This window comes from Apteryx rowi, unplaced genomic scaffold (genome assembly GCF_003343035.1).
Source record: "Apteryx rowi isolate R43461 unplaced genomic scaffold, aptRow1 scaffold_16, whole genome shotgun sequence".
NCBI classification, from domain to species: Eukaryota; Metazoa; Chordata; class Aves; order Apterygiformes; family Apterygidae; genus Apteryx; species Apteryx rowi.
Genome location: NW_020447863.1, coordinates 132249 through 145013, shown reverse-complemented (window position 1 = coordinate 145013; position 12765 = coordinate 132249). Strand labels below are relative to the sequence as shown.

Sequence of the window (12765 nt, the reverse complement as noted above, 5' to 3'; positions counted from 1 at the left end):
CCGGGGGTGCACGGTACGGGGGGTACAGGGGATGCGCCCGGGGGGCAGAGGGCCCCGGGGGGCCCCTCGGGTGCGTGGGTACAAGGGGCTCGGGGAGCCCTGGTCGCAGGACCCGGGTGTGCTGCGGTGCTGGTGCGGGGTGTCCCGTGGGGAGCACCCTGCCCGGGACGTGCCTGGCTAGGGGACGCGGGAACACCCCTCGGGTGTCCACCCCCCTCCCCCCCCCCCGTGGCCTGGGGCGCCGGCATCGCCTTGCCCTGGGAGCCCCGGGAGGGGCAGGGCTCTGCGAGATGCCCTGGGGCGGCAGGATGTCCCTGGTCCCTTGCACGTGTCCCCACCAGCCGGACACGGTAACCCCCAGGCTGGACTCTGTACCCGGGGTTTCTTACACCCTGCTGGTCTTGTCTCCGCTCTGGCCAAAACGTTGCATTTAACCTTGCGCTGAGAGCCCGTCATGTGAGTCTGGTCCCTGCAGGCTCCAGCCACCTTGAGATGCGTTTCCAAACGTGGCTCCCGGATGGGGTCGTGCCCTCCTCGGGGGCCCTGAGACCTTGCGTCTAAGGTCGCTGCAAGCGGCGTGGTCAGGTAGGAGCAGGCAGTTATCACGCAGCTTTAAAACACAGGATGGGTTTAGCTCGTCCGTGTGGGAAGACACCAGAGCACGGCCCGGCTGGACTGCAGGCCGCACGCGGGTAGGTGCAGCGTCGCCCGGCCGCGGCGGACGTGGCTCGCCGGAAAGGCTGCCTGGGCGGAGCGAGCAGGGCCAAAGCGTCTCTAACTTTGTTGCATTTAAAAGACACCCCCAGGTTTCAACATGTTCTTTTGTAGCTCTGTCCTTGATGTGAAGCACGCCTGTCCTCCCCAGCTCCCAGCATGGCCAGCAAAGCTCTGCTTAAACCCTTGCTGCTTTGAAACCTCTAGGCAAACACCCTTTGGCTGGTGGCTTTTGAGCAGGTCTTTGATGCAGTCACAAAATTGAGGGGGAGCAGAGTTTTGCCAATTAAAGTGTACACGGGGGTTTTTTTTGGAATAAGGAGTTTTTTACATGGGGACTGCAAGCAAAGTCCCTGCAACTGCGTGCAGCCTCTTCTGGTGCACGTGGAAGTCTCTGGCGTAGTCGCAACTATCAAGTTCAAGGATGCTTGGTCTCCTGGGCTCCTGCTGTAGAGCAGTTTGGGAATCTGCCCCCATGGTTAGGAGGAGAGACAGAAACTGCTGCTGTCTGTGAGAAAACGCTTTAGCTCTCCTGTTTGGTCCTAGCTGTGTGGCTGCTCTGAGCCTGGTCCGCATTCAGAAGCGCTGCACAGAGACATGGGCGCACGTTCCCTTCACTCACCTATTTTTCCCTCTTTGTGCAGGAAGAGGATTGCTGGATGCAGACTGACCCTAGGACTCTGAGTCAGATGTCGAAGGCAAGCTGGGTTTCCTTGTGAGCAGCTGACGCAGCATCTACAAGTGCTCTTCCCCGTGGCGGCTCCTGGAGGTGCTGAGGTCCTCCTTCAGACATGGCATTTCAAAGGACAGAGGGGATGTCCATCATCCAGGCGTTGGCGATGACTGTGGCCGAGATCCCCGTGTTTGTTTACACAACTTTTGGACAGGTACAAGAAGCAGAAAGGGCTTTTCTGACTGGTTCCTTGGATTTTCTCTTTGGGGGTTGCCTGCAGAGAAAGAAGAGTCAGCTTTAGTTGAGAGGGACAGAGGCACAGTGGGATGATGCTGGCAGAATGTGGCAATTTTCACGCATCCCATCCAGGGAGAACTCTTGGGTTCAACCTTTCTCATTTTCAAAGGCACTAAAACAAGATTTTAGTTTTAAAGATGACTAATGTACTTCCCTCTTGTAATAGTGCAACACTTGGGGCAATAAAGCTCAGCTGTGTATCGGGGTTTCAGAGCTGGATCTGGATAAGTTGGATCTCATCTGTTATGGGCTGTATGCAAACTTTGCAGGGTGTTTTGATAACGTGCACACTGAGACCATGTTCTCCAGGCTCTGTCAAAATGAGGCTACGCACTTTCTCTGCTATTAAGTAGTAGTTGTATAGTGGGGGTTGCGTTTTGTGAGTGGGAGAGAGAATGCCAAGGTACGTTTCAGGTCTGTTTTGTTTAAGACTGCTTAAAAAAAAAGAAAGGGGTGGTGGAATTAGTTTTTCATTGTTGCTCTTTCATATCTTTTGTGTTTAAAGTCTGTCTTCTCTCAGCTGCGGCTCTCTCCAGGCCTGCGTAAGGTGCTGTTTGCTACAGCTCTCGGGACAGTTGCCTTGGCTCTTGCAGCTCATCAGTTGAAGCGTCGTCGGCGTCGGAAGAAACAAATCGCTCCGGAGAAGTGTGGCATTAAGCCTGGAGGGATAACAGTGCCCATCTTGCCAACCAGAAGGATCTCTTCCGTGAAGAAAGGTTGTTCCCTTACAAAAAGGGAAAAAAACCCAAAAGCTTTAAGTGAGGGTGCAAAGAGAATATTACTAAAGTAGCATTAAGGAAAGAGGGTGTACAGGGAGTGATGGGACCATGGAAAGATGCAGGCAAGTGGGAGGAGAGGAAAGCAAAGCAAAGCAGTTTCTGTCTAGCGTATTGATGCAAAATGAAATTAAGAACCTGAAACAGTGCTATGAACACAGGGTTAGTGGAGGAAAGAGAGAGACCCTTTACAGAGGTCTGTAGTTCCCATCCCCCTTCGCACAGAAAGACTATGGACCCGTTACGCCATGCTCTCCCCCAGCAGTAAGAGCTGCGAGCGTGCAGTGACCTGGTTCTGTATTGATCTTGGCAACGCTGGGGTGACGCCTGGCCTGCGGGTCCCATGCGCAGCCGCCTTGGTGGGGCTGGACGGCAGAGGAGAAGGTGACGTGGGATGGGCTGGGGACGTGGGAGTGTTCATCCAGCTCCGGGCTGGGCTCCCTGACCTTGGGCAGCTTCTTCACCTGCTTGTTTTGGCTTTGGGGTAAGACTGATCCAGCTGCCCAGCAAAGCACCGTACGGATTAAGCATTAATGTTGTGAAATACATGAAAATCTTTCGTTGTGTTTAATAATAACCAAGGAAGCACCATTTTCTGTGCTGGTAGCTGCTACGTCAGTGCTCTGCCGGGCCTGAGGGAAGCTGGAGGAGTTTGTCTCCTTGATGCTTTCCATTTGTACTTGCCTTCTGTCATCCAAAGAGGTGAATATTCATCCCACAACCTTAGATCCCCACTGATACTGACTTTCTCAGTGTCTTAAAGCAAAATAGAGAATAGAGCAGAACCATGACTCATTTCTAGATGTTGGATGCTCCTGTAAAGTCACACTTGACAGGGTGCTGTTCCCCTCCCTATTCACAGCTGCAGCAAATCCCTTTTGCTTTGTACCAGGTTTTTCTGCGACTGCGGTAGTTCCCTATGTGAACTGCGCTCTCTTGCAGGGACCACATGTGCACTAGTGCTTGCTGGGACAGCAAGGGTCAGGAGAGCCTGCCTCCATCCTCTGTGTGAGTAGGCCAGCAAGCCTAAAAGCCTGTTTTTGTGTGACCTTCCCAACTGCAGGATACTCCAGCAAGAGAGTCCAGAGTCCCGGCAGCAAGAGCAATGACACGCTCAGCGGGATTTCCTCCATTGAGCCCAGCAAACATTCCAGTTCCTCCCACAGCCTCGTCTCGGTAAGGAGCCTTCTTGGATGTGCTGGGAGAAGCAGGGCTAGGAGGTGTGTGTGTACCTACCTGTAGCAAGATCACCACGTCTTTGGGCTTGCACTGACCAAACCTTTGAAAGCAGAACAGGTTATGGCATAATTAGAGGGCAAGTTCCGATAATAACTTCGCAGTGACTGTCTGGAGTCAGGATTCAGGCACGTGACCTGAAATCAGAGCAGCATTTTCCTGTGGCCAGAAGCCCCAGGGTATAGCCCACTTCTTCAGCTGGTTGTGAGGGGCTGCAGGGGGAGAGCTGCAAGTGAGACGTGGCCGTGATCCCTCAGGGCTCTCCCTGCCCCCTTGAGGAGTGAGGCTGGGTTGTAGCTGGGTCTCAGAGCAGTGGGGTAGCTTGTCTGCTTCCATCCATGGTGGAGGTTTTGGATGGCCCAGCAGCCCCTAGGCTAGCACAGCTTTCCTGCCTCTGTATGGGCTGCTCACAGGTTGACCAGCATGGAGCTAGGGCAGGAGATCACAGTGGATATTTCACAGGGTGTTTTGGGCTGTCCTGAGCTACCAGATGCAGAGAGCAAACTTTATAGCACTTCATAGGTCTTAGTTTGGGTTGGAAGCTGAGAAACGTGGGCACTGTAACCTGTGTGGATGCTCAAGTCCAGCAGGGAAGCTCTAAAGCTGCTTAGAATTGTATAAAACTGTTTTTTAAAACCAAGTTAACTACCAAAACCAGCTTGCTCCATTCAGGAAACGGAGCAGTGTGGGAACATAGCCTAGCAGTTTTTCTACCTCCTCCAAAGCCAAGAACAACCTATAAATACAGGTATTTCAGGCTTGACTAAGCAGGAGAAGCCATCACTGCTTACATCCACCTCTTTGAGACCAAAGGCAGAAGCATTGAGGAGTCTTTGTGGCTTCAATTCCCACTGCTCAAAACCTCTTATGTTCCCGTTGGAGCAGCAGGCAGCACAAGCGATCCTCCGCTCTGCAGCTTGGTACACAGCGATGTACCTTCTTGGTGTCACCCGTGGGAACACCCGTGAGCTGTGTCGATGTGTGCTGAGGCTGGTTAGCAATGCTGGGGCAGGAAAGGGAAAAATCACCCCTTCGAAGGGAGCTATCTGCCAGCAAAGCCCTGCAGTATGTGCATGTATTGCTTTATTTTAGCTTGTCCTTTCTGGGTAAAGCACTAGAAACTGTCCGAAAACTCGTGCTGGCCGTGGTGAGTCTCCAGCAGGCGGCAGTGCCGGCACAGCGCTGGGTGTGCAGGGCTGGGTGTGCAGCCCCGCACCAGCACTGCCCTGGGGGAACTGGGATAAGGTGGGAAAGTTCCTGGGACATGTCAGTGCAGACCAGGCTGTGTCCAGCCCTGGCCTCTCCCCGTCCAGATACTCTCACATCCGTTTAATTCCCCTGTGGCCTCTCCCTTCCCACAGATACAGTCTGGAGTTTATAGCACTGAAGTCTCTTTCCCTTTTTTTGGACCTGGGGAGGAATTCGCCCACCAAATGCAATGTTTACAGGTTATCTGTTATCATGGCGGATGAGAAACAATTACAAAGCCAGCAAACCAGCCCTGAGTTTTGGATCCACTGTTTCCCAACTGACCTAGTGAATTTGGCTGTGGCAGAGGGGTGGGGAGGTAGCAGCAGAAGCCTGCCTCTTCTTAGCTAGCTGTGTGACTTTGGCTTAATCTGTTGGGGAACGTAACTGCTGACTTCCATGACTAGCAAATGCACCAGTTCAAAACCTGCTTTCCATGTTTATGAATTAGGATCTCTAAATCTTTGCTGAGACCCAGGCTAAAAAAACTCTCTAAATTCCTTTTTCCACTGCTTATGCATGGGTGAGGGTGAAAACCTAGAGAGAAATCTCTTCCTGTACCCACTTCTCATGGTGCGGGAACAGAGCTTCTGTGACGTTACTTTTATGTTAGTTGATGGGGAAAACAGCTCATCCTTCACACAACTGCAGTTTCTTTGTGTTTTCATCTGCTTCCCTGTGCTCTTCCTTGCCATCTGGTAAATAAGTCAGTGGCAGTGAATTGCTGATGTGTGGTTCTGGATCTCAAGGTGATTTATTAACATTCCACAAAGATTAATCGATGGAGGCAGGGCAAGAGCACATTTGTGAGCTGTTCACTGTAGCTTGTTCTCTAACATCAGGCTCATGTTTGGACATCTTCCACTAAGCCGTAGAGATTGGAAACCTTTTCTTTCTACCTTTGTTTAAAGAAATAAAAAAATCCAACCCAGAAGTTGGGATTTAGCAGAATCTGAAAACACTGTGTAGGTCACCAGCATGTCCTGGCAGGGACAGCTTCAGCCTGAGCCAGGGCTGAGCACCAGTTCCTTAGGGCTTGGGAGACAGCGGGTGGGTCAAGCAGTTTCTATCAGTCTGATACATCTGCACCTTCTTACCTGGTTGAGGGAGAGGATAGATCTGATCAGAGACTTTTGGAAGGCAGTAGAGACCTCCAAGCCTGGCTTCGTATGGCCACTTCGTAGCAGGTGGAGTGAGACAATCTCTGGTTCTCCTCCCCAGAGCACAGCTGAGAGCTTGCAACCCTATTGCTAGCATGCTCTGGCTCCTCGTCTTGGGCTCTGGGCTTGCACAAACAGGGTGGGTGGATTCCCTCTAGAGCAGAAAGGTGATCTTAAGCACTGGAATTATAAGATGTAATAAGAAACCTGCTTGAGATAAGAGTTTCACATTGAGCTAAAACTAACCCACAAGTTAAGGGATCTTCTAAGAACTCTTTTCATAAAATGACTATCCAGATTTCCATTGGCTCTTCTGAGCTGGAGGAGCCTCCTGAACAGCTTGGATTGAGCCTTTTCATGTTGTTGCAGCCTTCAGAAGTTGAAGATTAAATTCCCCTTGCCAGAAAGGTGATGTGAATTAGTCTTTGGAAACACTGATTTCTTTTTTTCTTCCATCTTGTTTTGAAGAAAACTAGATGATCTCTTCCCTTCTGCCTTCCCTGTCCCCCGCTAGAGAGTAATGCCGCAACTTGTTTGACTCAGACTTTCAGGTTTTTAAAGCTCTGGAAGTGAAAATTAAGATTTACCCTTTTTCTCTTTCAAACTTCCCCTTCCCTAAAATCACTTGTTTCTCTTTGTTATTACCAAGCAGTGCTTTGACCCCCCTGAAATTCCTGTTTTCCCATAATACAGATCAGTTCATAGTAGTCATTCATCATATGATGGACAAAAAGCAATCTGTGTAAGCTTTGGGAGGGAAAAACAAAGTAAAAAGCAGTTTAACTGATATATTTGACATGATACGGCCACCAATAACTATCCAATCACAGGCTATGCAAACACTGATCGTTGATAGGATTTGAGCACAGCACTTTCCTGCATCAGACTTTAAAAGACATTTATGCACCAGTGTGAAATTTGGAGGTTGATAAGTTGCAGTATGGATTTTAGCGCTCAGCCCTCCCACGAGGAGGTCTGACTACAAAGAAGAGAGCAGAAACTCCCCTGGCCAAAGTCCTCGGCCGTGTTTTTGCCAATAATCTGTTCCTTTGGATTGTGGTTGCTTCTCTTGCTGTCAGCTTTTTTTGTATTGAGAGCTGGGGTCAACATGTACTTCCTATCAAAATCCCTGTGCCCTTGTAGCAATTGCCTTGGAGTTTTCCTTGGTTGTTTGTCTCCATCAGTGCAATCCTAGCTAGTGCTCACAGCTGTACAACTGGCGATTTCCTAGTGATGCTTCACTGTAAGTTGGTTGGGAAGGTATTTCCCCCGCAGCTCTCTGTGCTTGCAGGCATCGCTGTGCCGGGTGGAGAAGGGGGGTGCGTTTCACCTCGCCTGCATCTCTCCATGCCTGGCAGCTCTCGGCAGCGTTGTGCAAACCCCAAGGAGAGAGGGTTGATTTGAACAGGATCACAGCGATAACCCGCTGTCTGTGGGGGTGATCCAGGAGATGGGGTGAGCCAAGCCAACAGCTCCCTGCTTCTGCTCCAGCGTTTCCTTCCCCTGCCTGCTTCCAGCCAGATGTGCCTTCACTCCCCATGCCCTGTCTGGTGCTGCCAAAGGTCTCCAAAACCACTTCAGCTCCCTGAGCCAGGAAAAAGAGGATGGTTTTTTGCTGGGTTAGAAAGTTGAGCTGGCTCATGGAAGGGCCTGTGAAGTTCAGAGCTGACACAAGGCTGGACTGCAGCTGCGAGCAGGGTGAAAGTTGTCGGATGGGCTCAGCCACAGGTGGAATCACAGCCTGAACCCTCAATACCTTCCCCTTCAAAAGTAAGGGAATACAGATACCAGGCAGTCATCGGGGTGGACATGGGGAAGAGGAAGTGGCTTATCATCCAGGTTTACCTGGTGGTGGTGTTTGGGTGGTTTCACTGCTGATTCTGCCCTTGGAGAGAATTCAAAAGGCATTTGCTGCTCTCCGCTCCCTTCCTGCAGATAGTAGCAGTGAACTCTTCGAGTCCGACGCCAGCATCGGCAGGTCCGTGGGAGGCCCAGGCAATAGGGGATGCTGGAGCAGCTGGTGATTCCAGTGCAGAAAGCCTCTACGTTCAAGGTAAACAAGAACAAGGGCAACATCACCTTGGGAGAGTCATTCCTCTTTTCAAGAGCAGAAATAGTATGTGAATTCGCATCGATCAGTACTGGCACTGTGTGGATGTGCCTCTGTGCTCCGATTGGAAGCTCTCTCCCATCCTCAATTTAAACTCAGGCTCTTGATAGCTACAAAATCCCACTTGCACTTAGAGAACACCAACAGACACAAGTCTTCTCTGTTTCCTCAGTGAATAATTTGCTTCCAAAATACTGTTCTTCCAACAACAGGTTCATCCATGGCTCTTGTGTGGAGAGCAGTATTTTGGAAGTAACGTGGTTGGTGTTTTAATTGTTTTGGGGATGTTCTCATTAACTTCTAATCCAAATTAAACCATATTTAAAAGGGAAAGAAGTAGAATAAATTTAATCTTCCTCATCAGTTTGGGAGAGGCTTACCTCTTTGCTGGATTACCTGAGTGAGTGAGGACTCTTGCTGTATCACTCTGTTCCTACACGGCTCTGCGATCTCATGGCTTGTGTTTGGTTGCATTGCCAGGCATGGAGCTGTTTGAGGAGGCCCTGCAGAAGTGGGAGCAGGCCTTGACCATCCGGCAGAGGGACAGTGCTAGTACCAGCACCCCGGTGCCCTGGGACAGCAGGAAACACCAAGAGTCCATGTCCGAGGACATCCCAGAGGTAGGTCCCCACTTTTCCCTTGCTTTTGCCAACTGGGGAACATGCTGAAAGGTCAGACTGGATGCTAGAACCAGTAATGAGTAGGAGATTAAACACTGAAGAGCAAATTCGAGGCAGAGTTGGGCCAGACTCTGTTTAAGAGCTGTCTGTATCTGCAGCTTCCTTATTCAGTTTGAGTGGGTGTGTTTTTAATTTCTTCTTCTTCTTCTTCTTCTTCTTTTTTTTTTTTAATAAGTCTCTCCCCCTCACTCTCCAATGTTTCTACCCACCTTCCAGCGTCAGCATCTCATGTCAGTTGCTGTCATGCGACTTCTCAGACAGCAGAGTCTCGTGTAGGAAAAGGCTGTAAAAAATACATCACCTGAGAGGAAAAAATAGCTTTTTGCCTGGCGATGTTGTGTCTGTAGCTTACTAACACATTTGTAAGTGGAGATCTTGATTGTCGCTATCGCTTCCTAGGGAGCTGGGAGGAGAAGCAGAGGCCAGCTGCCTCTGTGCATTAATGAGTAAAGCTAAGTGGTAACTCGGCAGGAGCTAAGTGTGCCCGTCTGCTGAGCACCTGGGGCAGGGGGACGGGTAGCTCTTTCTACCTACAGCTGCAGAACAAGTATTTTAGGACAATACCCTGTTGTCTTGGACCTGAGGACTATGCTGGGAAGATAAAAGGGGAAATCCAAACTAGAAAGGCTCAGTGGTGACCACAGAGCTAAAAAGAGAGCAGCTGTAGCCCAGGATCACGAGAGGAGCTAAACTGTGAACTCTGCAGGAGTTCGTGTTGGTGAAAGATGTTCCCAGGCTCTTATAAACAGGGCCTGGTGCAGTAAGTATGTGGGATGTTTGTCTTTTGTGGTGGATAATATTTATCCACGTCAAATTTGGATTCTCTTCTTGCTGTCTCTCCTTGAAGTGTCCTATAGTGTTTCTACAACTGCCTTAAAAACAGTTGCTTCATTATCAAAATAGATTTTATGCTTCTTGTTAATGCTTCTATCTGCTGGGTGAAATATTCATACAGACACAGGGGTATGAAGGCAAGATGCTGTGTAAGTTTTATTATTCTCCTTCACTGTTTCTGTCCCCCTGTCCTAACAGCAAACTTTGCTTATGCCCAACACCTTAATCCAGGGACTCTTATTCTGTTGTCCAGCTCTGGATACTCTGTTGTATTCAATACAGAGTTTTCTGATGTGAACAAACATTCCCTCTTGAAATTAGGCAAAAGTTGCAAGTAAAGAGAATTAAGTAATCTGTAATTCATTAAAAGGCCTGTTTTTCTGGATGGCAGGTTAAAGTTCCTTTTTCTTTTTTTAAAAGAAAAAGAAAATAAACTCTGAAGCKAAAAATGCCAGTGTTCGTGTAGGCTGTGTAGAAGCTTCCCTCTCATCTTGCATTATTAGCTGTATTGTAGGATTAATGAGTTCTGAATGTTTGTTTTTTTTTTTTAAACAGTTAATCTCCAAGCTGTAAATCCTATTTAACTGAGAATTTCCTTCCATATTTGTGCTGTCAATCTGGCTCTGTCCAGTGGGCTAATTAACAGTGGCATTTATGTATGTTCAAGGAGGAGTCCCAGAAAAGGGAGTTTGCTGAGAAGCTGGAGTCCCTCTTGCACCGAGCCTATCACCTGCAGGAAGAGTTTGGGTCTTCGCTTCCATCGGACAGCATGCTGCTGGATCTGGGTGAGCTGGGTATTGAAGCTGGGTTAGAAATTAATTAGAAGGAGTGTTTTTCTCTCTCTGTTCTTATGTCCTTTCTATAAGCCAGGCAACGAAGCAGTGACAAAAGAGCTATATGGGAGGGTGAGAAGGCGAGCGCAGTGGCCAAGAGGAATAATAGTCCGTATAGTCTCTAGCACATGCATTTTTTTTCCTCTTCTTCAGAGAAGACTCTAATGCTTCCATTGACAGACGGGTCACTACGGCTTCGGACAGATGATGAAGACAGCTCAATTTCTGAGGACTCCTTCTTCTCTGCGGCAGAGGTGACTTAAGTTTCCAGCTGTATGTAACAGACCAGCTGCTGGGAGGGGAGCCACAAAGACAGGGGAGCCAAACACATCTTGTTAGAGGAAGATGATAAAACATGGAGCAGCAGGCCCCGGTTGAGGCTTTGGAGGTTCATGCTGGACATCAGGAAAAGCTGTTTCACTAGGGGAATGGTGCAGCCCTCCCCAGAAAGGCCTGGGACTGTCACTCCTTGGAATTTTTCAAGATTTTTCTGGACCAAACCATGACTGACCTGATCTAGTGTCTGCAGCACTCCTGCTTCAAGTGGGAAGTTGGCCTAGAAAACTCCAGAGGTCCTTTCCGACCAACATTTCCATGTTATTTTACTGTCTACTGTAGAAAACATACCTAAACAGCTAGAAAAGTACTGTAAATCTAACATAATGTGGCTTGGTTGTGTAGATGTTTTAGGGGAGATTGAGCTGTGTCAGAGCAGAGGCATCTTTGAAACTGGTGGGAAAAGAAATATCTTTGCATGAAATATCTGTGCCTGAAATAACTGGTACTGACAAGAGTTTGCTAGTTGAAGAAGGCTCATCTTGCTTGTGTGCAGTCTCTGCATATTTGCAAATATTTAACAAGATCATTTTGTTCTTCCCATGTCTCCTGCTGTCTTTACAGCTCTTCGACTCTCTTCATTTTGAGGAAATACCTTTCCATCTTTCTAAGCCAGTAGCTGCGTATGAAGAAGCTTTGCAGTTAGTGAAAGAAGGGAAGGTTGYGTGCCGGACGCTGAGGTGAGGTGCTGGCTGGAGTCTTGGGTCATTGCGTCAAAGCTTCTTTGAGCAGTGTGGACACAATATTTGCCTTAGAGCAGCCCCGGAACCAGAATAACCCTGTGGGGCAGGGAACTCCTAGCATCTTTCCTGCTGGTTTGGACCTCTCGGAGAACTAGCCCCAGATTTTAGGACATGCATGTTAAGAAATAGGGTAGTTGTCCCAGTTGTAATGAGAAATATAACTGTTCTGTGTGGCTGTGCTGCAGCAGCCTTCGGATAGGTGCTGTGGTCCCCTGGTGCGCTGTATGAAAGGGAATGCAGTTGTTACTTTCTTCTAGGCAGAGACTGGGACTTCTTAGGGGTCTCAGATGTTAGGAAAACAGCTGTCAGGAGAGCTGAAATGTATGCAATCCTTCCCTTTTCCCTCTAGGACAGAGCTTCTAGGCTGCTACAGTGATCAGGATTTCCTAGCGAAGCTGCACTGTGTCAGGCAGGCCTTCCAGGTAAGAACACCTCGGCCACGGCACTTGCGGCTGGCTGGCTGTCCTCGAGTCTGGGGGGATCTCRTGGCAAGTGGCTCTCGGCAGCACCTTCTTCTCTGCCACCCGTACGGGAGTGAAGTCTTTCCCCCTCTACAGCAAGTAAAAGCAGAAGCAGCAACAGCAGCTCAAGCTTGCCTTGTTTTGCTCTGTAATCCTGTCCTGATCGGTTTGATCTGGAGAGGGAGAGGATCTCCTGATCTCTGTGCCCAGCTGAGCAGTGGCCATATGGCTGCTAACACTGTCCATTACAGTTCTGGGAAGGGAAAATTTGGGAATTTCAGAGTGGTACCAAAGCTGCTACTCCCACTTGGGAGCTTTCCACACTAACTGGGCCTGATTCAAACCTCTGCGGTGGAGGAGCAAGGTTTCTGTCTCCTCACTCCAATTCCCTTGCTAGCGAAGTATTTCTAGAGCCTAAACAGAAGGGTCTTGGGCCCTGGCCCCACTGGCAGCCAGTGGCTCCCATGCCTTCATTATTGCTGCTTCCAGTCTTCCAGCCTAATTTTGAACTTTCTCCCTGGAGAAAGCAATTTTGTTTTCTGGACTCCAGCCTATTAAAGGTTAATGGTACTGGTGTACGCAGCACTGCACTGCTTTGTATCCTGTCCCTTTTTTTTCCCCTCCAAAGTCAGGGTTCACACAGGCCAAGGTGTTCACAGGAGAC

At 49.2% G+C, this 12765-nt stretch overlaps 1 protein-coding gene across 4 annotated transcripts in view; it reads left to right on the top strand.

The window, feature by feature from the left end:
* The window catches only part of MIGA2 (mitoguardin 2), a 43070-nt gene that overhangs the window by 25911 nt on the left and 4394 nt on the right, over nt 1-12765 (top strand). For 2 of the 4 annotated variants that reach the window (XM_026059812.1, XM_026059811.1), the window contains exons 2-10: nt 1359-1601; nt 2190-2400; nt 3524-3636; nt 8040-8157; nt 8695-8834; nt 10396-10513; nt 10715-10815; nt 11462-11577; nt 11990-12062. In XM_026059812.1, the coding sequence (XP_025915597.1) occupies nt 1506-1601; nt 2190-2400; nt 3524-3636; nt 8040-8157; nt 8695-8834; nt 10396-10513; nt 10715-10815; nt 11462-11577; nt 11990-12062 (1086 nt within the window). In that variant the 5' untranslated portion in view covers nt 1359-1505. Of the gene's footprint in view, nt 1-278; nt 1602-2189; nt 2401-3523; nt 3637-8039; nt 8158-8694; nt 8835-10395; nt 10514-10714; nt 10816-11461; nt 11578-11989; nt 12063-12765 lie in introns of those variants that run through there. The other 2 variants (XM_026059813.1, XM_026059814.1) reach the window with 2 other exon arrangements.